Here is a 23,998-nt window from a genome sequence, read left to right as displayed (position 1 = left end):
CTGCTCCTCAAGCCGCAGACACCGCCTCCCCGCCCCCTCCTGCGCCCGGGCGCTCACGGAGGGCCACGCTCCGTCCGTCTGTCAGTCTGCTGGTCCGCGGAGACCAACCTGTGCTAGGTGGCGGTAGAAGATCGAGGGCGGGGGGCGCCCGAGGAGTAGAGTGGGGGCCGGGGCCGCCAGGGGGAGCCCGATCTGTTCCTGAGCGGAGAGGGGCGGGCGCGGGCGCTGGCTCCGCCCCTCGCCATTCACCTCCTCTCTGCCCTCCTTCTCCGGTCGCACAGCCCTGCCTCGGGGGTTTGCCCAATCAGATGCACCAAAGAGGCTCCTCCCGCCTGCAGTCTATGAAATTAGGGCGGGGGGAAGGCGTAGCGAAGGGAGTCGTGACCCGCCCTCCCAGTCTGGGGACCGCAGTCCCTGTCTCCTTCCCCAATTTTCTCATCCTCAGTGGGGTCAATATCCGCCTCTCGCGCAGCGCCAGGCTTTGCGGGTTCCCAGCGAAAGGAGACACTGAGGGGCGACGTCACCAGCCCGGTGACTGGGGGAGATTAGGTGGCCCGAGAACTTCTCAACTGACCGCTAAGAAGAAAGAGGTCTCTGGGGATGCTCATGGTCCCTTCCGAGTCATGGATCCTTTGAGAATCTGATGAAAGTCGCGGACTCTCTCCCCAGAGAAAAATGTACCTTCGTAGGTGTAGAAACACAGTTTACCGCCCACAGGGGATGGTAGGTGCTGCAGCCCGGAACCCTGGCTGATTGCGTCTTCTCAATCGTGACCAGCCCCGACCCCACCTCTGTGTTGTAAAGAGGGTGTGAGCCACTGGCACTCGGTTTACACCTCCTTACGCCCGCAGCCCGATTTCTTCTACCTTAGGTAATGGGGCCACCTGGGTCTGAGGGGCTGTATTAGGGCTGGCTTGGGCACTGGGAGATCAAGCCCTTGGCCTGGACATGAGTGGTGTTTCTACTGTAGGCATCAGCCTGGGGTTGCCCTGTGGCTTGGGCCCCAATGCAGGCCCGCAGTTCTCAGCTAGGAGGGAAAGCCTTCTGGGTCTCTGTGGTTATGGCAGTAATGGCCCCACCTCCACTCTGGGGCTTAATCTTTATGGAGGAATCCTTGACCCATATGTGTCCATTTGTTGGAGGCAGGCTCGAGGCAGGGGCTGGAAAGATAGGGACAGTGGGGATATGGGCCACAGCGGAGCAGGGTGTGACTTCCATATTTTTTTCCTCTTTCTTTTCCATACCCACCTGCAGGCAGAGTAAACACTGCTACTCAGGGTAAGTGTTATCCTGGGCTATATTATCAGAGGTGCAGTGCCTAGGGTGGGGAGGGGAAAACAGGATGAGCAAAGTAGGGAGCTCAAGGAGACAGGGTTATGTAGGAAACGTCTGGGGCAACTACAGCTGTTCAGCCATGAGAAAAGGATCCCTGGAGAGCCCCCCAAGGGGTTTGGGCCCCATTGCAGAAACCCCTGGGGTCCAGGGAAGATGGACTCGTAGTTTTGTGTGACCCAAAGTATAGAACCAGTATAACTACTGAGTGGAACAGAGGCGGGCTTTGATTTCACATATGGAAGAGTCTCTAATAACCAGAGATGGCCCACATCTGTGGGGTATCCGAGTCAAGGTTGGCAGACCATCAGGGATGCTAGAGAGGGGTTTGGGCCAGAAAGGCCTTGGGCATCCTGAAAGACTGCTGTGTGGGCAGGGCCCCTGCCACTTCCCTTCAATCCCTTGGGGTGTGGTGGGCATGGAGGGGTGGGCATTCTCTTCCCTCTCCCCAGGCTCTGCTCCTGGGAGGCCCTACAAGGGAGGGAGCCAGTGGGCCCCTGGAGGCGTCTCAGTGCTGGAGAGGCCAGGCCCTGCCTCACCGTGTGGGCCTGAGGCCCCACCCTTTCCAGGAGGCTGAGCCCCTTACCTGGAGGGCTCAGCCTCCTGCTCTGCTCTATCCTGCACCTCCTCATACTCCTCTCCTCCAAACACTGCACTTGTCAGGCCCCTTTCTTGCTCAAAAACCTCCTCCACTTTTGTTCACTGGCTTATCCCAAACTCCTTGTCCTGGCATTCAGGGCTCTCTGATCTTATTCCCACCTCCCCAACTCCACTTCCCACCAGCCCTTACCCCGACCATGGGCTCTTTAACTCTCTGCCTATCCAATTCCTACTCCTCCTGCTCCACTCAAATCCTGCCTCTCCTAGGCGGCCTGCCAGGTCTTGCAGGGCTCTCACTTCCTGAGTTCCTCTGGCCCCAGGAACATCTAGAAGGATCTGTGCTGGGCCCCTCTCCAATGACTGGGGCATTTTCCTTATGTTGTACGGCTCTGACCCCTCACAGTCAAGAGGGATGCAGGCCCAAGATGCCTGGGTCTGCAACCCAGGGCCTGGTACAGCCAGTACTGAAGGCAACATGTAAATGATAATAAAATGCTATGTGAATGAGCACCTGCCATTTCTTGGCTGAGGGCAGGTATGCACTCCTGTTTCATGATGTGGATGGAGTCTGAGGACAGCTGTTGTTTTGGTCTCCCTTCTGTCTGGGCTCTGGCATCTCCCAGCCACCACCTGGCTGACTTGTGGTATATACACTGTGCTTTCCCTCTGAAAGACCACCCTTCTCCCACTTCTGAATGCCCCTATTTGGGGACGGAGATGGGGACATCTGATCCAGGCCTAGCCAGTCAGTGTATTCAGCCCTCTGACCACAGTGATTGGGTAGGGGTGGGGACGTGACCCAATTTAGTCCACTGAGATTTGCTCCCAATATTTTTGCTGGAACTATTGGGAAAGAGCGTCTTGTTTCAGAGGGGTAGGATATAAACTGGAGCTGCTAGTGGTCCTTGGTCATTGTGGGGGGAGAGGAAGATGGAACCCAGAAATGGAGACACATCCCTGATGTAAAGCACCTGGATCCAGCAATTCTTGAAGTCGTACACCTTCTAGCTTTCTCAGTCACACACAACAATAAATTCCATTTTTTGTTTAAGCCACTTGGAGATGGGTTCCTGTCGCTTGCAAGGGAAACAGTACTAATCCAGGGTACTCAAGGCCCCACAACTTTAATCCAAGAATTCAAGTGAGAAGGAAGGAGCTCAAGCTATGGAGATCTGCTACCTTATCTGATGAGATAATCACAAAAATGCTATACCCTTGCTATAGCCCCCAAAATCATATTTTGAGGCCCTCAATTCGTATGTTGAAGCCCCCAACATGACTGTATTTGGAAATAGGTCCTGTGAAGAGGTAATTACGTTAAATGAGGTCATAGGAGTGGGGCCCTATTCCAGTACGACTGGTATCCTAATAAGAGGAGAGAGAGAGACACCAGGACTGTCTGTAAGCAAGGAGAGGGGCTGCAGGAGAAACCAAATCTGCGACACCTTGATCTTGGACCTCCAGCCTCCAGAACTGTCAGAAATAAAGTTCCGTTGTTGAAGAGACCCAGTCTTTGGTATTTTGTTATGGCGGCCCTAGCAGGCTAATACCATCCTCATTTCACAGATAAAGAAACGCGCTTTGCCCACGCTCACACGGCGTCTGCGGTCTGCCTGATGCCAAAGTCAGGCTGGCTCTGCTGGACCACAAGGCTGGACCCAAGGCCTGTTAGGAAATAGCCAATCTCTTTATTTACAAGTGATTTACAGTTAGAAACCCCAGGTGGGAGGCGGGGGCAGTGTGGGGCTTGGGATGGCACATGGGCTCCGAAAAGTCATTTGTCTGCACGCACAAAGGAGGCGAAGATGCTGTCCTTGCGGCTGAGCAGCTTCTCTGGCTTATCGAACTCAAGGATGGCGCCACGTTTCAGGACGATCACCAGGTCTGCACTTAAGATGGTGTGCACACGGTGCTGGGGGGGCAGGAGGGGCTGGTGAGGGGGGTGGGGGACCAGGCAGGGCAGCTGAGGGCACCTGCAGCTTGGAGGAGGAGGCATGTGGCCGGAATGTCCTGTCTCTGTGATGACTGCCCTTTCCTGGGGTGGCTGTGACTCCACGCCCTCCATCCACTAATGACATGCTCTCGCCTCACTAAGTCTCAGCTCTGCCCTCACCTCTACACTTCAAGACTCAGGGATCCCCCATTCCCCCTTCCCCAACTTCTTGTGGAGAAGTAACCCTAGCCCAGCTCACAGGCCTTGGCACAGGGTGGGCCTTGGAAGCTGGAGAATGATGGGGAGCACCAAGGGAAGTGCAGGTGGAAATCTCCCCTCACCCCAAATCCTCCAGGCTCCCTGCAAGGCTTTGGGACTCCTGGCCCTGCACTGCTTTCTTCATTACCAGTCCCAGGTGAGCCCAGGGGATGCCCACTGATGACAGCGTCAGGAGACCAGCGCTCCTTCTGGGTGCCCCATCTCCCCCGTCAGTGGGACCCTTACCGCGATGGTAACCACGGTGCGGTCTGCAAAGGCCGTCATCACCACCTTCTGGAGGATGTTTTCCTGCCAGGCAGGAGCAACAGCTTTTGGCTCACCTGCCCAGTGGATGGGGTCTGGCCTGGCTTTGGGGATGTGGGGCCCAGGTTTGTGGCCCAGCTCCCATCTGACCCTGATCCTAGCCCCACCCCCTCCCTCTGTCTGGCCCTAGTCCCCATAGGATTGACCAGGTTTCCGGCATTCCGGGGCTGGCCTCAACCTGTTGGGAGCCCAGCTCTGTGCACGTATGTGCATGGTGTGGCTGGGGTATACTGTGTGATGGGTGTGAAGTCTTCATGGGTCTGTGTGCAGCTTGTGTGTGTGCGTTTTATGAACATGCCCTAAGGCTAGCTGGAGTCAGGGTCTCCCCAGCCCTTTGCCTTTTCGGCCACAAGTGGCCCTGGATGGTAAAGGCAACTTGAGCTTCAGGCCTATTTGTGCATTCTTCTCCCTAATAGCTCATGAAAACCCTCTCCAAGACCCCCATCCCAGGGAAGTGCCAAGGACCAACCGTGGCCATGTCGATGGAAGCCGTGGCCTCATCCATGATGAAGATGCTGGTCTTCCTCACGAAGGCCCGCGCGAGACAGAACAGCTGCCTCTGGCCCTGGCTGAAATTCTCCCCACCTTCGGTGATGATGGCATCTGAAATGAGCCCCAGGGATGGGGAGCAGGGCTGAGTTAATTCTGCGCTACGAGTGGAGTAGATGGTGTGGCTTGGGGGGTGCTAGGAAATGTGTGTACAGGGGTAAAATGTGGGTGAGTGTCACGAGTACAGCTGTGTGCAGGGCTGCTGCACCTCACACCACAACACAGATGCCATGTGCATGGAATGCAATGAGAAGAGCTGCCCCCGGAGTTGTGTGCTGCTGTGGCCCTGGGAAGTTCTGGGAGGGGGCGTGTGCACTGAGTGTGAATGTGCAAATTGCTGCAGGTGGGTGGGCCTGGATGGGGGCTTCTCTGAAGCCAAGGTTTGGTGACCCCCCCCAACTGCCCCAGGGACTGCAGCAAATACACCAGGGCTCTGCTGACCACTGGGGTGGGGGCAGAGTCTTCCCAGTAGCCTCAATGAGTGACCTGTGCCTGTGACTTCCCAGTCTGTCCTTTCCTTCCTCCTTCCGGCAGAACTGAGCAGACAGGTGGACGGGGAAGGGCAGGGCTGAATATCTTGCCATGGTATCGGGGCCTTGCAAGCTCTGTCTCACCGTCACCCCTACTGTCTTCCTTGTGCCCTGCAGGAGGGGCCAGACCCTGAACTGACTAGTTGTGTGACCTGGGGCAAGTCACTTGATTTCTCTGAGCTTCTGTATGGGGGGAGGTAGAACTAAATGGTCTGCCAGACCCCAGACTCTAAACTCTGGGAAAGCCTGAGACATGGCTGTGAGTTTTCCCCCTGCAGCCCTTACGGGGTCCTTCAGTGCCAGACCCGCTGCTCAGCCAGCAGTAGTTACCGAGGCCTCCTGGCAGCGCCTTCACCACCAGCTTCAACTGGGCTATCTCCAGGGCCTCCCACAGTGTGCTGTCAGAGCACTTCTTCTCTGGGTCCAGGTTAAATCTGCAGGGAAACCCAGAAAGGCCCCTCAGGGAGGGGAGCAACATCCTGGCTCCATCCCTTGGGTACCCACAGGGGGCGAGGCTGGTGAAGGGGGCAGTGAGGACTGACTGACTTGGGGGCCTGCTGGGCGCGGGCACCATACCTGACCTGAGGGTTGGGGTACCCCTACCAGTATCTGCCTAGGCCTAACGGGGAAGAGAAAAGCATGAGGGTAAAACTCCTGTGAAGAACCAGCGCCAGCCCGTGGTGCCTGGAGACTGAGCAGGGCTACTTGCCCAGGGAGGTGGGTACCCAGCTGAGTGCTCCTGGCCTCGCCACCCGCCTCCTCTTTATGCTCCAGATCTGATGGAGTGGAGCCAGGTTGGGGCTGGGGTGGGCTTGGTGGGGTTGGGGGACTCACCGGATGGTGCCACTGAAGAGGACGGGGTCCTGCAGGATGATGGAGAGGCGCGAGCGCAGAGTGTGCAGAGGCAATTTGGTGATGTCAATGCCATCAATGATGATGCGCCCTGCATGGAGACAATGTCACAGGTGGGGCACCACGGAGGGGGATGGTGGAGCTGGGGATGGGCTCAGCCTGGAAGATGGGTCCCAACAAAGATGCACGAAAAGACAGTGATTGCTGGGCCTCCTGTGATGTCTGACCACACACAAGGACTGAGGTGCACCTGGTGGCTGTGGGAATACACGGAGTGCCCACCATACAACTCACCTTCGAACATGTCCACCATGCGGAAGAAGGCGAGAGAGAAGGAGGACTTCCCACTGCCTGTGCGGCCACAGATCCCAATCTGGAAAGAGACGAGCAGGCACACTGTGGGAACCTGGCGTGGCTGGGAGACTCTAGTGCTGGCTCTGGGAGTGCGCAGACGTGGGAGGTCGCAGCATCTCTCCTTGTCCCGGTTTTCAGACCAGCTTCTCCTCAGCCAAGGGTGGGCCTGGGGTGTGGGCTTGTTTCCTGCAGTGGCTTCAGAGGGGCCTCCCACGAGGACCCACAGGTAAATGCAGGGTGTAGATGTCCATTTGCCTGTGCCTGGGTGTGGGGCTGGCTTTGCCTCATATGTGGCTGCAGGGGAATTAGGGGCACTATTGTGTCTCTTTGTGCATGGGTGTGGCAGAAGGGCAGAGAGGGGCTGACTGTGGTGTGCAGGGATGGGTCTGTGTGTCCCACCTTAAACTGGAGTCATCTCTAACCACACCGTTTCCTGGTCCTTGGGTACCAACAGAAATGACAGTAAAGGACTGATACAGAGGCAGAGGTAGTAACAAAGAGACCATGAGGTGACTCTGTGAGGCTGTCCAGCCCTGTGCCCTCCCTGCCCCCTGACCTTCTGTCCTGGGGAGATGAGGGCATTGACATGCTTCAGCACCGGCTTCAGGGAGCTGTCGTAGCGCACGCTCAGGTTCTGGATCTGGATCTTCCCTTGGTCTGGCCAGTTCTTCGGGATCAGGGATGGTTCTGGGAGTGGGGCTGGAGGTCAGCCCCCAGGCGTGGGCCACAGCCAGTATCCGCCCCACCCCCAGGCTCCTTTGTGGTCCCCTGTAACCCCTTCCCCAGAAGTCCTCCTCCTGCACCCCTCACCCAGCAGCCCCTCGTAGCTCTCCGCTTCAGTTTTCAGGAGCCCGTGGATGCGTTTCACGGCCCCCAGCTGGATCTCCATGTCCGCCAGGTTCCTCACCATCCAGTTGAGGTAGTTGGAGACCTGTGGGGAGTAAGTCAGTCACAGTCAGCGATCACATGGTCCTATCCGTGGCCGCCAGGATGGCTCTTCTTACAGCTGAGGAGGGGCCAGGGCCCCCCGAGGCCTTTTGCTGCCCATTGTCTGGCTGCTCAGGGTGGCCCTCCCTGGAGGGACAGGGAGGGTTGCAATGAATGTGGCTCCTCACCTGCCACCATCTGGGGCCCTGCAGTCAGCCTTCCCACCCACATGGTCGTTTTGGCATCAGATTCAAAGTAGCTTGGGGTAAGGCCTGGCTGGTGTTTCAGTTGGGGAAGGTGTCCTGGGACTCCCTGAGTGCTGGTGTCTTACTGCTCCCCTAGCCCCATTTGCTGCCACTCACCATTAGGGCGTAGGTGAGCCCCAGCCCAACCAAGCCGGCAGAGAGCTCCCTGTGGAGGGAGTTGGAGATGGACGTCACGGCCGCGATGAGGACCACACATGCACCGATGTACTCCTGTGGAGGGAAGAGAGCTGGCCTGGGCCCTTCCCGGGCCCAGGGGTTGGAGCCATAGCACCCCCCCCACCCCGCCCCGCACTACTCCCTTCAGGGCAGAGAGCAGCTCAGCTGAGACTCAACTCCAGTCCCGCAACTCACATACAAAACATTAGACACCCAGGAGGTCTGTGAAGGCTGGAGCCCCAGGACACAACACATGTAGACAGCACGTGCTCCCACTACTCCCCAGCCTCCTGCACACGCCTGAACACACATGCCTCACCAGCTGGCACACACATGTGCACAACATATGTGTGTCATATGACCCACTTCAGACACACACTCGTCCCAGTTAAACACACAACTATTCTTACAGTTGGCACACGTCTCAGATACCCAAGGCCGTGGGCAGTGATATGGGTCAGAGGGGGCTCAGGTCAGGCACAGGGAGGACCTCCATGGCTGGGAGAAGCAGGGGGGCTTGGTGTCCACCCTGTGCACACATGAGCTGGCTGTCTATCCTCTCTTCCCACCCACTGTCTGTGTTTGGCCCTTGCTCTGGCTCCAAACATCTATTAGAACCCCCTGTCCTGGGGCCTGGGGGTGGGGAGGGTGGCACTTGCCATGCGGACTTCTAGCCACCTGTTGGCAGCTGTGAGGAAGAGGGAGGCGATGTTGTTGGAGTCGGTGTATTCGAGGAGCTTCTGCTGGAAGCGGGTCTCATACCTGGAGGGAGGACGAGGAGGATCTGAGGGAATAATCTGGGTCCACGTAGCTCCTGGGACTCTCTCTACCTACAGAGGAGGCCACCTGGGCCTCACCAGCCCCCAGACATGTCACCTCTGCCACCTTATGTACGCCGTTCCTCTCTGGAATACCCTCCCAGCTCCTTTTGACTTATTCAAACCTATCAAGAGTCCCACCTCCTTCAAACTCTTGTTTCATCCCAAGACCTGTCCTTCTCTCCAGGGCTTCCGTGTTACAATAAAGGCATCTCCACCCACCCAGTTGCTCAGGCCGGAAACCCAGGAGTCATCTGGAGACACATCTAATCCCTCTGCAAACCCTCTTATTTCTACCTCCAAAATAGCCCATGCCTCTGCCTGCCTCTCTCCTGCTGTCTGCCCATCACGCACTCACCTGCACCACCACATCAGCTTCCAGACAGGGCTACCGGCTGGTGCCCTCCATCCACTCTCCACACAGTAGCCAGCATCATCTTTCTAAGTCATAAACTGCATCCTATTTCTCCTCTTCTCTGAATGCCAATGGCTTTTAGGATAAAGAACCTTCTCCTTGCCAGGAGCCTGTGTGAGCTGGCTTCTGACAACCTCACCAGCCTCCTTCCAGGCCACAAATGTTGCAGCCGCTCTGGCCTTTTCTCAGTTTTGCGAGAGTACCAGTTTCTTCCCCACCCCAGGGGAAGACGTTCTCTCTGCCCAGACTGCCTCTCCTCTGCTCTTTACAGGGCTGACTCCTCTCGAACTTCAGGCTTTACCGTACACGGCACCTCCTCCCAGCAGCCTTTACTGGCCTATTGTTCTCCATCTCTGCAGCCTGTGCGTTTCATAAGCTCTGCGCGTACACTCATTCGTCTAGCTGTTTATGATCCGTCTCCCTCCCTAGACTGAGAACTCCATGTGGACGGAGGCCACGTCTGTTTCGTTCACTGGTGTATCCCCAGGGCCCAGTTCTATCAATAAATAGTTGAAGAATGAATGAGTGGAACCTCCCCTGACTCTCCGAGGCGGATGGGACCTCCCTGCACAAGGAGCTCCAGAGGCTTCTCTCCTGCCCCCGCGCCCACATCACGTCCTGCCTGTGTTACTTTGCATGGATCTGCCTCCTCTCTCTGACCAGCCGAGGCTCCTGGCCTCTCTCTCCTCGGCCACCCTTCAGACCTGGACGGCTGGAGCTGGGCCCAGAGGAGGGGGCAGGAGCACTTGTTTGATGATGAGTAAAGGAAAAAATGAAAGCCATCTCAGCACTGGTCTCAGGGACAAAACTGAGGGGACTCGGAGAAACTCGAAACGAGCCTGGTCGGGCATTTGCTTTTCCTTCTCGGAAGATGTCTGCTCTGCCTTGATTATTTCCGGGTGGAGGGCCTGTGACTGAGCTATGTGTCTGAGGAGAGGGAAGGGCGTTTCTGAGCTGTGAGAGAGCGGCGATCGCACACACACTCTGGGGTGGGTATGTGTGGCTGGGTGATGTGTCTGAGGCGAGTGTGAAACTGTACGTCTGAAGGGTTGGAGTAAGTGCACATGGAAGAGCGTATGCGCGAGCACACGTGTGCATGATGGGAGAGTCCGAGGGATGTGTGGCTGGTCTGCGGGGTGTATGTGCGTGAGCTTCTGTGATAAGTGTGGATGGGGTCAGGATGGTGGGAAGAGCCCCAGCTGGGGCCACGCAGACCTAGGTTGGAGTGTGAGCATTATTACTTACTGGCTGCATGTCAGGACTGAGACTCAGTTTCCTCATCGGTAAGATGGGGACAGTAATAGTTCCCGCACGGACTGAGACAACCTCTGAGCCCAACACTGAGCCCAGGGCTGGACACTCTTGAAATTCCTTTGGGAAAAAGCAAGGCCTCTTGGGAAAGACCAGGTCAGACAGGCCTGGGTTCTAAGCCCAGCACCAGCTCTCATCCTGTGTGACCTGGGGTTGGTTACCCGGCCTCACTGGGTCTTGTCTCTTCACCTGTAAAATGTGGCTCACTCGTCCCTTACGAGGTAAGTGTGTAATCAACACACACTAGTTAGCTCTCAATAGGGCAGGCTGTGCGGCAAAAGCCAATGAGTTAAACACATCCAAGGGACAATTAAAAAGTCCCTCATTCAACTTTTACAATCATCCAGCGTGTCAGTGCAGGGTGTGGGAGGCCTTGCTGGGCAGCAGCTCCTTGCTGACCACAGGCTTTGGTCTGAGGCCGGTTACAGGATGCTGGGACCCACTCAGATCTTACCGAGAGGGTCTGATCCACTCTAGGAAACTCACCATCTCTCTGCCCCAGGCGCAGCCCGAAGGCCTCCAAAACACAGTCATAAAATGGACATCAGCACAACTTAGACTAGAGGCCCAGGAGTGCTGAGGAGCCTGGCAGCTAGAGGAACTGGGGACTTCAGGCTCGGGACAAGAAGGGGGCTGGGAGGAGGCCCCACAGTTGTGCCAGGCCCCAAGGAGCTTCCCTGTGGAAGCCAGCACAGGCTTGCACCGGGGCTGGGGGCATCCAGGGAGCAGAGCCAAGGCCAGGGCAGGGCTCAGTGTTACTTTGCTCTGCTTAGACAAGACCCTTCAGAGGGCCTCCCACTGACCCCAGATGCCCAGGGAGTGAACAGGGGCTGACCCAGTGGCCTGGGTACCTCTCCCAGGGCTTCAGATGAACTTTGGGGGTTGGAGGGAGGAGATGTAAGCCTCCTTGGACGCCCTCAGTTGGTCTTTGTGCCCTAGGGTTACTTCTGGACACAGGGCTTGGTGTCCCATGGTTACTGTCACACCCCAGGCAGCTGTGCCATCCTAAAAATAACCTGGAGTCACTCTCTGGGTAAGGCTTAGAGACCAGAGCCCAACTATCTGGGTCAGGGGTCTCTGGCCTGTCTGGCTGGAGGAGAGATGCCCTAACACATCACACAGAGACTGGGGCGGGGAGCAATTGCCCACCTCCCCCTGAACCTCCCCGGCAGCCTTAGATACTCCCCTCCAGCCCAACATGACTCAGGGTGGCAACAGGATGGCAGGGGCACTGAAGTTTTCAGGGAATTCCTGTAGCCTGGTGAACTCTTACCTATCTTTTGAATTCTATCTCCAATAACACCTCCTCTATGATGCCTCCCATGACTGCTCCTTTCTATACTCTCATAGCCTGTGTCCCCCACTTCATTCAGAGTACCAATCACATGGGTTTCTCCTGGCCTGCTCAAAGCCTGGACAGTAAATCCCATCAGGGGAGGGGCTCACCTGACTCATCTCTGTCTTTTTGGTGCCTGGCATGGGGCTTAGCTCAGTAAATGTTTGTTGATTGAATGAATAGGTTCAAGTCTGGGCTTTGTGGGACTTTACACAGAGAGATTATAGAACCTCTCTCAGCCTCAGTTTTCTTATCTGAGGAATGGGAATAATCATGCTCACCACCTAGGGTTGCAGGCGTCGAATGAATGAGACTGGCATGTAAAGTTCTTAGCACGGTGTCTCACTCACAGGAGAGTCTCAATAAAAGGTGGCCTGGAGGAGGGGCTGGCCCCGTGGCCGAGTGGTTAAGTTCGCGCGCTCCTCTGCAGGCGGCCCAGTGTTTCGTCGGTTCGAATCCTGGGCGCGGACACGGCACTGCTCATCAAACCACGCTGAGGCAGCGTCCCACATGCCACAACTAGAAGGACCCACAACGAAGAATATACAACTACGTACTGGGGGGCTTTGGGGAGAAAAAGGAAAAAAAATAAAATCTTTAAAAAAAAAAAAGGTGGCCTGGAGCTGGCCCACAGGACGTCAGGGCCTTTCCAGCATTGACACGTGAGGACTCAGCCCTTGGCTTCTTTTCATGTTCCTCCTTAGTTCACAGAGGCCCTGGGCTTGGCTGCTGGGCTGCGATTCTCCTTTCTGGATCATACAGCTGGAGCCTACCTGGCCTGTCCCCTCTGGTGGACAGCATCTGGGCCTTGGGGCCTGAGGAGGGGCTGGGAGAGGCGTGTCCTGGGCCTTCCTAAGTGGAGCCCTGAGAATCAAATCTCGTGACCCGTGACCTCGGCTCCACCCTTCCCCCACCCCATCCTGGGGTGACTCTGGTACCTGAAGGCCCGGATGGTAGTGAGGCCTTCCACAGTTTCAGCGAAGTGCGAGAGCAGTGGGAGCTGGGTGGTGTCATCCAGCTGCTGCAGGTCCCTGTGCCAGGCGGGGAAAGAGCAGAATGGTTAAGAGGGCAGGTGCGTGGCTTAGCTGGGATCTGAATCCTATCTCCACCTGCTCCAGTGTGGGCAAATGGCCTCACCTCTCTAGGCCTCAGTTTCTCACCTGTAAAGTACCCTCCTCCCCCAACATCAAGCTGTTGTGAGGCCAGGATGAGCTTACTGGTGTAAAATGCTTAAACAGAGCAGCTGGCACAGTCACTGTTATCCTGGGTTCCATCTACCTCCCGTGTCCCTGTCCGTGCACTTCAGCTGTGCGGCCTCACTCAGCCGTAAGGCTCGGCGTTAGTTCCCTTTCACAGGCGAACAAGCTGAACCTCAAGACGGCCAGTCAAAGGCATGGAAAGACCAACTCAAAGCTTTCTGTCCCCTTCCAACAACCACAATAGGTTTCGGGACATCACAGGCCAGGGTCTAAGGAGCAACTTGAGGGGGAAAGGCCAGCGGTTTCCATGGCAACAGCATTGCACCTGCTCCCCACAGCTGCACTTGACAAGCGCATTAGTGACAGGGGGGCCGGGCTGGGAGGTGGGAAACGGGTTCCCAGACAAACCGTCTCCAGGGCCAGAGTGGGTGCCAGGGGAACAGGGTTGTTTGGCAGAAGAAATGAACTTTGTACAACAGCTTGTACAGTGTTTTAAAGCCACTGTGATTTTGTGAATCACAAAACATGAACGTGCTCTGCTCCTCATGGGTGTCAGGGGATCCGGATCATCCAGGTAAAAAGCCATTTATACAAATCCTGATCCTTGTGGGCAAGGTAACTGTGGCCAGAATGTATCTAAATTTACTTATTATTATGCCATTTTGACTTTCGTTTCCAACCAACTATGTGCACTTGGGAAAGGAACTTAACCTTTCTGACCACAATCTGCAGTAAGAAATACATTTTATATCACAAATCAGTGCACGCACACACACACACACACACACCCCCACGTGACCCAAAGAAAGATTTCAGGCAGCAAAGCTTGCTGTTACCACCTGAATACAATCTGACATTTTCTGTTCTATTTCATTTTTTAAAAACGCTAGTTGCGATCTGTGATTTCACGACCCACTGATAGGTTGTAACTGGCAGTTTGAGAAACGCTGGCCTAGAGGTTCTTTAAAATTTTCCCTACAATTCTTTGAATTATGATTTTAACAGAATCACTCCCAGGAAGAACCTCCTAGAGAACGTTCTTAGAAAATTCTGAGTAGGAAGGGGGCAGGTGTGGCTCCAAGGCTCATGAGGGCAAACGAATATGATCAATGAGTATGGCTGTGAGAGGCTCCCTTGAGTCCGGGCCTGCAGCCACGCTCTGCGCCCACGTGGGCTGCGAGGGATGGTTGCCATAACATCCCTCACATCCCTACCTGCGATTTCACATATCAGCAATCAGCCTGGTCCTCCCTTGGAATTATACAATCCTCCTAGGTAGCATTTTGGCAAAACGAATGAAGGGCATACACATGTGCATATACCCTGACCTGGCAATTCCATTTCTCTGGTGTATCTCCCAAGGAAACAGTTCAGAGATTAACAGCAGTGTGTGTGTGTGTGTGTGTGTGTCTGTGTGTGTGTGTGTCTGTGTGTGTGTGTGCATGCGCTGACAGGTGGTTATATTAGGGTCGTGGACTATGACTATTCCTATGTCCTTCATTTCTATTTTCCTTTTTTGGGGGGGATCACGACTCTACTACTTTTATGATGATGACTTTCGTAAAAGTACCAAACCGCCCACTGCAAAGCACGTCCCATCTCCCACCCCCTGAGGCCACAAATGCTGCCATCACCTGGATGCCACCCGGAAGTACTTCTGGATGAAGTAGCACATGACGGCCAGGGGCAAGAGGGCCACAAGGAACACAGGTGTGACATAGGAGATGACGGCCAGAGCGGAGACGCAGAGCAGGGTGGAGCGGCTCAGGCACTCCAGCGTGGATGGGATGTGCTGAGGGAGGGGAGGGAGGAGGTGAGTGCTGGTATTCAATTCTGTGCAGCATTAGTCTCATCCCTCCAGCCACATCGTAGGCTCCCTGAGAGCAGGAATCAGGACTTGGTTTCCTCACCACTTAGTACGATGGTAAATAAAGAACACAGGCTGAATCAAAATGAATATTCTCCACAAAATCAGTCACCTTGGTTCAGAATACGCTGGAACCTTACTGGAGGGAGCCAGGAGCGTCTTGGATGGAAGCCAAAGGGAAGTGGTTTCCCTCAGCCTTATTATGAGGGTCTCACAGGGGAGGCCCCCATCCCTTCGGCAGCACTATAATCAGATCTGGGCATTAGGTTCCTCCCACAGGGCTCTGATCACTCCACGTGGGGAAGCCAGCACCAGCCTGGGAGGAGAGGTCCCAGGGGCCTGGCCGCTCTCTGAACCAGGGAAATGGGTCACAGTCCTGTATACCTGGTCGATGGTGTTACAGTCAGATGAAAACCTGTTCAGGATGCTTCCAAGGGGAGTGGTCTCAAAAAACCTAAGAGGCAACCAGAAGAACAGTTACTCATTCGTTTATTGATTTCCTTCCTGTTTGTGGAATGAAGGTAGTTATTTTAGTGTCTCTGGAGTCATCCCCGGGTCTGGCTTCCCAAGGTGGTTGCCTGTGTAGGTCTGTAGGCATCTGGCCTGTGTCCCTGAGATTTCCCCCAGCCTCCCAAAGGGTGCTGGCTCCTCGCTAGCCTCTCTGACCCTCAAGCCCATGTGTGACCACTGCCACCTTTCTGGGCCACTTGCTCGGCCTGACTCACTCAGCAGCTGTCCTCCCAGGGACACACAGTCCTTTCCAGAGGGACAACCTGCCAGGGGGAACAGGCCTTGGGGACAGCCTATAGGCTGACTGACCGTATGAGGCCATTCTGGCTGTTATCACTCTGGCCGTGACCAGGAGTCGGCCCAACCCCAACCAGAGAATCTCAGAACCACAGATCTGGGGCAAATAGAAGGTGAGTAAACTTTGAGGCCATGTCTGTGGGCCATACAGAGCTCACGAGGCTGCAAAGTAAAAAACGCAGTCAGCTGGTGATCTCTGGCACTGACGCGGGTCAGATGACCTGTTTGCCTGTTTGGTGTTAAACTGAGTGGGCCAGCCAATTGGGCAGCGACAGCTTTAAACCTCTTTTACACCAAGCGGGCTTCGGAGTTTTATCCATCCCATTACAGGAGATTAGAACATGCACCCCATGTCCCCACTGTCAGAGCCTGCAGGCTGGCTGAGGGAGGAGAGAGGGGTGGGGAGGGGGAGAGCTGAACCCGTGGGCGGAGCTGGGCAGATGGTACCTGACTGGGGAAGGGAAACTAGCATTTATACAGAGCCTGCAGACCCTCACTTTGAAGGGCTGTTCTGACAATTAGATGAGTAACCATGTAGCATGCCTACCATCATGTCTGGCAGAGTAAATGCCAGTTTCCCTCTGCTTCCTCTACCCAGGAGCATGCTTTTACACACACTGTCTCCTTGGGTCACCCCCAGAGCCCGTGACAGAGAGCGGTGACTTGCCCACAGCCTCAGCACGGCCGGGGCACAGGGGTACCTCATGGGAGCCAGGATGATCCTGTTCAGCAGGCTGCGGTGCAACCTCTTGGCCACCTTCAGCCCCGTCCACTCTACTGTGACAGACGTGACGAGGCACAGCACGATGCCCAGGCTGCAGAGCACGGTGAACACCATGGCATAGACTGTCTGGTCGAGGGAGCAGTCCTGGGCCGGGCAGAGAATGAGGGGGGTCCCAGGCGTGTCCGTGGCTCAGCCCTCTCCCCCCGGCCCCTGCCTTGGGGCTGCCAGCCGCACCTGGCTGAGGGAGCAGTTCCTGGTCATGGGGCTCAGGGTCAGGGTGCTGTCGGTCCACTTGGCCAGCCAGTAGTCAATGGCCACCAAGACCATGTGCTTGAGCAGCTGGGAGAAAACGAGCAGCGACAGGAGCAGGATGCCGGCGGACGACAGATACTTGGCGCAGGCTCTCCATGGGATCTTGGCACGCTGGTGCAGCACCGACGACAGGTCGTCCTCCTCCTCGCTCTCGGCCGCCTCCTCTGCAGGCCGCAAGAACCCACCCTGTGGCCGCACAGTTCACATCCCTCCAAGGGTGAACCAGGGGGTATGTTATTCCCCACTTACAGATGGGAAGACTGAGGCACACAGACGGGAAGGGATTTACTCAAAGGCACACTATCTCGCCACTCCCAGAACCTCAAACCTTAGTCCTCCCACGGTTGATGGGACCTCAGGCCGTGATTTCACTCCTGGTCCCACTGTCTGTACCTTCCTCCTCTTCCTCATCCTGCAGGAGGCCATCTCTCGAGGACATGGCCCGGGGTAGGCCCTGGGGTGGCTCTGTGGCTTTTCTCTCCATGACGGTCTCCTGAAAGACAGATGGGGCTGGCCAGGTCCTCAGAGTGTGCAGAGGGGAAAGCCACCCCTGGGGATGACCAGTGTCAGTTTCCAGGTTGCCCCTGCCTGGGGGAGCATCCAGACAGACACGTGTGTGTCTCCCAGAAGTTGCTCCTTCCCCTCCATCAGCTGACAGCCCCAAGATCCCTGTGGGAGACCACCTCACCCCTACTCCTAGTCTCCACGACTCAGGGCGGCTGATCGTTCTCCCTGGCTCCAGGGTGGGCATGTGCCCCAGGACCGCCCAGTCTGTACATTCCACATCCCTGGCCACAGTGCTCTGTTCACGGCTGTTCAGTGCTCTGTACATGACCAAATTGGACCGACACAGTCCTGGGACTTTTGCTAACCTATCATGGAAGAGTCATTCTCTTTCTGGCAGAGTTGTTGATCTGGGAGAATGTAAGTCTGAGACTGCCAATGGCCCTCACTGCTACCGTGAGAACGAAGCCAGTCTGAGGGGAGCAGAGCCAAGAGATGGGGAGAAACAGACTCCTGATGACATTGTTTCAGCACCTGGATCCAGCTCCACCTGAAGCTATGACTTCCCCGGGCTTTTCGGTTTTGTGAGCCAATAAATTCTTAACTTCCCTTCTTTTTTTCTTTGCTTAGCCGGTTTGAGTTGATTCTCTGAAACTTTGTAACTAAATGGTATCTGACAGTCTCAGGAAAGGGAAAGGCACCCACCTGACTCTGCCTTGGGTACAGGTACTGGCTCTCCTCTGGTAGGAGTGAGGTCATGCTCAGCTCCCATGTTGGTCCTTGGGGGCCTTCCTTGGGCAATGAGGGCAGGAAGGCCTTTATGTGTTCAGGTTCCAGCAGAACCTTTCCCTCAGGAGGTGGCTGCCTGGCCCCAGGATATACCCACCTTCTCCAGCTCTTGGTCCTGCCGGTTCATGAGCGTCTTCCAGTGCTCAAAGAGCTGGCACTCAGACCGCTGGAAGTCCTTGAGCGTGCCCTCCCTCTGGATGGTGCCGTCCTTCATAGCGATGATCTGGAAAGGCAGAAACAGGGGCTGGCTGGGGAGGAGGCGCGGCAGCCACACCCCAGCCTGACCGAGGAGCTTGAGGCGGGCATGCGCACATCCTCAACCCCCCCCCCCCCCCCGGCAAATGGCCTGCTGCTCGCCCACCCCAGTGAGCTGGGAGTGATAACCTATACCCACAACACACTCCCAGGACTGAGAGGTTGGTCCACCTGGGGGTAATTCTCAATGGCTGTTCCATGGTTGATAAGAGCAGAGCAAATCAGTGCATCCTGGTCGAGCTGTCTGGTTACCCGCAAGGACTCCATCAGTGGCAGGCGTTTTTGTACACTTAACAGGCTATTGCATACTACCCTTAGCTCCTCCTGACGGAGGGTCTGGTAGGTTCCACCAGTGTTCAGCAAAGCACCTGGTGGTCTAAGTGTGTGTGGCCATGCCTCTTTGACATCAATAAAACATTTTATTTGAAACACTCAATCTTTCACACTTATGTAGACTCGTCATTAACTCCGAAACCCACCCTGCTCCTCTCGCCCTCGCCGGCTCTGTGCTGGTGTTTAGGGAAGGCTGCCCGGGAGTCCTGTTCACGGATGCTTCAAGGAACCAGGCACCTCCGTGTCTGCCTTCTTTGCATGAAGGACTGTCCTGATCTGCCTTACCAGGGTCACCACCGAAACTCAGACACAAACCGTGTGCACGTTTTAATAGCTTTTTTTAAAACCTTGATTTTTAAAAAACCCTTTTCATAGTGGAGGGAGGGCTTTTAATCTGGATTTTTAAAAAGTCTTTTTCCATATGTAGAGGGGAGAATTGGGGGAGAACGAGGAGGCCCACTTGGCTCTGGCCTGAAGCTCACGGAGGGCCTCAGTTTTCAGAGGCACATTTATATAGGAGTCAGGCAAGGCCCAGATTTCAAGTCACGTGATTTCCAACTTAAAAGTTAAACGCTTTCCAATTAATTGAAAAGTAACTAATGTCTACATGTTGAGGAGTATGGGAATTTAGTTAATGTGGGCTTTCCGCAAATTGCATTCTATTGATAACATTGAAGTTTCTATTACCTTTGCTATTGTTTGTTTCCAAATTTTCCATCTGATCCTAATTTGAATCCATCTACCCTCAGTGGGTCAGAGGGTGGAAAGATGGCTCTCCCATCCAAAAGGGCACTTGCCAAGGCCAGGGGGATGAGTCATCCGCTGGGCAGGAAACAGAAGGTAGGAACTGAGTGTCTGCTTCTTTCTGAGACCTCTGGGTACCGGCCGCACAGGTGCCCACAGGGGCCCCAGGCCAGATGGGAATGTCTGCAGCTCTAGGTGACATCAAACCCTTGGGCTGTGCAGGGTCTTCCTGAGCTGCCCAGCCTGCATCAAGCCACTCAGTGCTGACTGTGGCCTGCTCTGTGGCCCTCAGCAATTGCTGCTGAGATGCTGATCGACTCCTTGGAAGATGTTCAACTGTCTCTCAACCTCAGCCCTCCACAGCTTGAGCCTCTTGTGGCCACTCACCCAGTCCGCATGTGGCAGGTACTGTAGCTTGTGGGTCACTAGGACCACTGTCCTCTTATCGTCTCGGAGCAGCTCAAGGATGCCAGCCTGCATCAGATGGTCACTCAGATGGACATCCAGAGCTGAGAAGGGGTCATCCTGGGCAGAGGGGAGAAGGTAGGGGCAAGTGTCAAGGGAGGGAGTAACAGTGAGTATAAAAACCAGTGAGTTATACCAGCTCTGGTCTAGGGACTGACACTAGTTAGCTGTGCGGCCTTGGACAATGTGCTTTACCTCTCTGGGCCTCAGTGGCCTCATCTTAAAATGGGGCTGTTATCAGTTATCACTCTCAAACAGATCTGATCACAAGCACTTCCCGACTCCTGAACCCCCAATGGTCCGAATTCCTTAGCAGTAGTCCAGACTCTTTACAACCTGCTCTGTCTTCCTTTCCAGCCTCACTTTTCATCTGTCTCATCTAAGCTCTCTACACATTAGGTTTCCAGGGAACTTGCCATTCCAGGCCTTTGCCTAAGCTGTTCTCTCTGCCTGGAGTGTTTTGCCTGCCTGGTGAACTTCTATTCATCCTTCAGTGCCCCACCCAAACACTAGCTGCTTCTGTGTCCTTTCCTGACCTCCACACCTAGCCTTCCCTCCCCTCTGCTCCCATGGTACCTGCACAAAGCTAGATATGATAGTCTGTCCCTTCCTGACTGTGAGGCCCCAAGAACTGAGACCTCTTGTCCCTATACCTGGTACAGAGTAGGAGCTCAATAAAAGTTTGCTGAAATAAATTCAAATATCCACTTTACTTCTCTCCAATCAGGTTGTTTAAAGCTCACATGGGGTCATGAACAAGGTAGTACTTTGTAAAGTGTTGTGTCTGTGTCAAATGATATAAAAACCATGAACTTTACATTATGAATTGTGTTCAGTGGGGAGGGTTTGTGTGTGTTGAGGGGGAGAAGGAATAAAGCTGGGATCAGAGACCTGTGCCAAATTGCCTCCCAAATTTCTTTCTGTTTAACTGATTCACTTTTCAAGGCCCTCCTCCAGGAAGCCCTCCCTGATTACTCTAGCCCTCACAGTTGTCTCCCAGGACAAGGGCCCTCATAGTCTGTGCCACACAGTTTGGCTTTCAAGTGGGCTGTGGCTCTTGAGTGTGAGTGAGCTCTGTCTCCCTAATCAGATTCTAAACCTTTGAGGCCAACGGTTGGGTTTTAGAATTCCTCAGTATCAACCAAGGCACCTAACACAGAGCTTGACATGAAGTAGGGCAGGGACAGCTAATATGTTTTATCTCCTGTTTGATTGCTAGAGGTTACCTGGAGTGCTGTGTTGAGAAGGATTCAGAGGCCGAGTTAAATTTCCGTGGGAAAGAATGCCATGATCAACCAGCAATGTCTGCTGTGGGCATGAGGTGGGAAGTGGCCACACACACTCCCATATTTGCAGTTCTTACAGTTGGGTGAAATAAGGGTTGGCAGGTGGGGGCTGTCCTCCGGGGAGGCGGCCTGTGACTACTACTCACCTCCCCTCATCGCTACTGCAGAGCTCCGTGTGAGGTCCACAGGGGTCACTGCCCTATTCCCCTCTCAGCCTTCCCATCAACCAGATGGGCAGGTAATGTCTCTGGCAGGAGACGTTTGCCCTGGAGAGGGAGGTTGTCTGGTGATGGCATGTGTGTGTGTGCATGTGTGTGCAGATAATGAACCAGGCAGGCAGCCAGAGACGAGGGCACCAAGGAGGTGCCGGCTGGTGCACTCACCAAGAAGACGACATTGGTGTGCTGGTAGAGGGCTCGGGCCACGCTGATTCGCTGGCGCTGACCGCCAGACAGGTTGATGCCCTGTCACCAAAGGGGAGGAAAGGTCATGCCCTTATAGCCCTTCAGGAGAGACTGACCTGGCCCCTACTTGACAGCGGGCTCCCTGGGACAGAGGCCGGGCTCTCTCCACCTCTGCGCCCCTCCTCACCTTGCCGAGAGGAGGAACCTGTATATGTTTACTGAATTCATTGGGAAGTGGGGAGTATGATCCCCAGGGCTTTGAAGACTCATCATGTAGGTGCTAGGGGCCATCTGACCAGCGAAAACCAAGACAGAGGAAGTAGGGATTGAAATCACACACAAGGAGGACAGCCATGGGGGAATCCTACTCTAAGCTTATGGAGGAGGGGCCCCACCTGGAAAGTGAACAGGAAAAACACAACCCTGAGCCAGCACTGTGCCATGTGGACTCTGGGTATATAGTCCGGACGTGAATGCAGGAGAGGTCAAGTTGTCTCCAGCCTGGGAAGGCGCTAAGCTGACCTTTGCACCAGGCAGGGCAGAAAACTGGTCAAGGACAGCCACCAGTCCAGGGTTCAAGGAGATCATTTTGACCCCACTGCAGGCAACTCTTCAGCTGTCACCCTCTCTCATGTCGCGGTTACCTGCTGTCCCTGAGAAGGATCTCAGGGCGTGGTGGTGGTGATGGGTGGGGAGCAGGGGAGATGGAGGGCCCCAGCTTTGAGAAAGCCCCATGAAGGCTGCTACGAACCCGTTCCCCAATCTGGGTCTGGTCTCCATGGGGCAGGATGTCGATGTCCGGCTGCAGGGAGCAGGCTTCGATGACCATCTTGTACCTGGAGCGGGGTGGGGTGGGGACACAGCGGATCAGCCTGGACAGAGTTGTGCCTGAGCACCTGCAGAGGGCCATTAGCCTCTGGGCAGCTGTGCCCAAGGTGAGCAATGGCTTTAATGGGCCTCCCGATTGAGGGCAAGCAAACACCATGTGAGCCTGAAAAGAGCTGAGGGCAGCACCACACACAGTCTCGGAGCAAGTTAAATATTTGAAGGATGAAATTGGATGGGGGCAAATATGCCACGTAAGTGACAAGAGAGGGTCCTTGGCCTCTGTGCAGCTGGAAAGGCTACCGCCAGAGCCCAGGCTTGGGGTGCTGCCATGGGAAATCACTGCTGGTTGGTTTCGGCAGTAATGATGATGGCTGGGCAAATATTTGCCCAGCCTGCTCCTCTCATACTTCCCTGGCCAGCTCTTCACCCAGGCAGATGCCAGCCAGGCTTCATGGAGGCGTCCGAGTGTCTTGGTGACACGTAATTGATTGTCAGGCAGCTTTCGACTTGAGACTCATTTCTGTCACTTACTGGTTGGGTGGCCTTGGGCAAGTTCCTAACCTTTCTGAGGCTTGGTTTCCTCATCTGTAAAATGGGGATGATAACAGTACCCGCCTACTGGGGTTGCCTGAGCATTAGAGGAAATCACGCGTACAAAGAGCTTGGCACCTGGTAAAAGCTCAGTCGATGTCAGCTGTTATTATTATCACAGGAGGGAAAATAGTGCACAGGCTGCAGAGCTGGGGGGAGGGCATCACGAGAACGGAGAGTCATGGAGAGCTGGCCAGTCCTCCCACCAGCCGCCAGAGCAGGCGGCGGGGCTCCAGCACCCCTTCCCCCGCTGCCCCCTCACCCACGTGAGCTGACTGCCCTGATGCACAGGCACATCTGGATCGTTTCCAGGTGGACCATATGGAACAGGCTGGGATCCAGATAAGGGGGCTGGGGAGCAGGATGGCTGGGTGTGGAGATGGAGGGAGGGGCAGGGCAGCTGCCTGGGGCGTGGGGACTGGGGCAGGTGGTTAATGCTGCCCATGACCAATTTCCCCTCCCCCAGCCCGCCTCCCACCGAGAGCCTTTACCGTTGTTTGTTGAAGGGACTCTCAAAGGTGATGTTCTCCTCCACAGTGGCATTTAGCAGCCACGGTTTCTGAGAAGCGTAGGCCACGGGGCCTCTCTTCCTGGAAAAAGCAGGGTGGGAGTAGGGGAGACATTCTCAGGGCAGCTGTCCAGCTGATGGCTTAGACCAGGCCTGGGGGTGGGGGCTGTGCTGAGAGGGGGAGGTGCAGTTGGCAGAAGCCTGCTCTGTGTGGCCTCTGGTGGCCTCTCCTTCCCACAGGGCTGGAGGCAGGCTTGGGTGCTGGGTCTTAGCTGCCTTGAGGGGATGGGACCGCAACCCCTCCTGCCTTACACCCCACCTGCCCTGCCCCTGCAGTCCCTTCTCCTTCCTGCGTCTCTACCCAGAGCTGGGGAGGAGGCCAAAGTGTGACCAAACCAAGTAACCACTGGACACCTGAGTC

At 55.3% G+C, this 23,998-nt stretch overlaps 1 protein-coding gene across 2 annotated transcripts in view; it reads right to left on the bottom strand.

Moving 5' to 3' along the window:
* Positions 1-3,640: 3,640 nt before the first annotated feature.
* The window catches only part of ABCC8 (ATP binding cassette subfamily C member 8), a 74,892-nt gene continuing 54,534 nt past the window's right edge, over positions 3,641-23,998 (bottom strand). For both annotated transcript variants that reach the window (XM_046684583.1, XM_046684584.1), the window contains exons 19-39: positions 23,561-23,659; positions 22,402-22,486; positions 21,630-21,710; positions 19,883-20,020; positions 18,261-18,386; positions 17,264-17,363; positions 16,793-17,034; positions 16,536-16,702; positions 15,412-15,481; positions 14,795-14,952; positions 12,900-12,992; positions 8,741-8,843; positions 8,022-8,135; positions 7,543-7,663; positions 7,289-7,419; positions 6,673-6,751; positions 6,361-6,469; positions 5,857-5,960; positions 4,917-5,050; positions 4,370-4,432; positions 3,641-3,844 (exon numbers count right to left, since the gene is read on the bottom strand). In XM_046684583.1, the coding sequence (XP_046540539.1) occupies positions 3,707-3,844; positions 4,370-4,432; positions 4,917-5,050; positions 5,857-5,960; positions 6,361-6,469; positions 6,673-6,751; positions 7,289-7,419; positions 7,543-7,663; positions 8,022-8,135; positions 8,741-8,843; positions 12,900-12,992; positions 14,795-14,952; positions 15,412-15,481; positions 16,536-16,702; positions 16,793-17,034; positions 17,264-17,363; positions 18,261-18,386; positions 19,883-20,020; positions 21,630-21,710; positions 22,402-22,486; positions 23,561-23,659 (2,455 nt within the window). In that variant the 3' untranslated portion in view covers positions 3,641-3,706. The remainder of the gene's footprint in view (positions 3,845-4,369; positions 4,433-4,916; positions 5,051-5,856; positions 5,961-6,360; positions 6,470-6,672; positions 6,752-7,288; positions 7,420-7,542; positions 7,664-8,021; positions 8,136-8,740; positions 8,844-12,899; positions 12,993-14,794; positions 14,953-15,411; positions 15,482-16,535; positions 16,703-16,792; positions 17,035-17,263; positions 17,364-18,260; positions 18,387-19,882; positions 20,021-21,629; positions 21,711-22,401; positions 22,487-23,560; positions 23,660-23,998) is intronic.

This window comes from Equus quagga, chromosome 14 (genome assembly GCF_021613505.1).
Source record: "Equus quagga isolate Etosha38 chromosome 14, UCLA_HA_Equagga_1.0, whole genome shotgun sequence".
NCBI lineage: Eukaryota > Metazoa > Chordata > Mammalia > Perissodactyla > Equidae > Equus > Equus quagga.
This window is presented reverse-complemented; position numbering and strand designations above follow the sequence as displayed.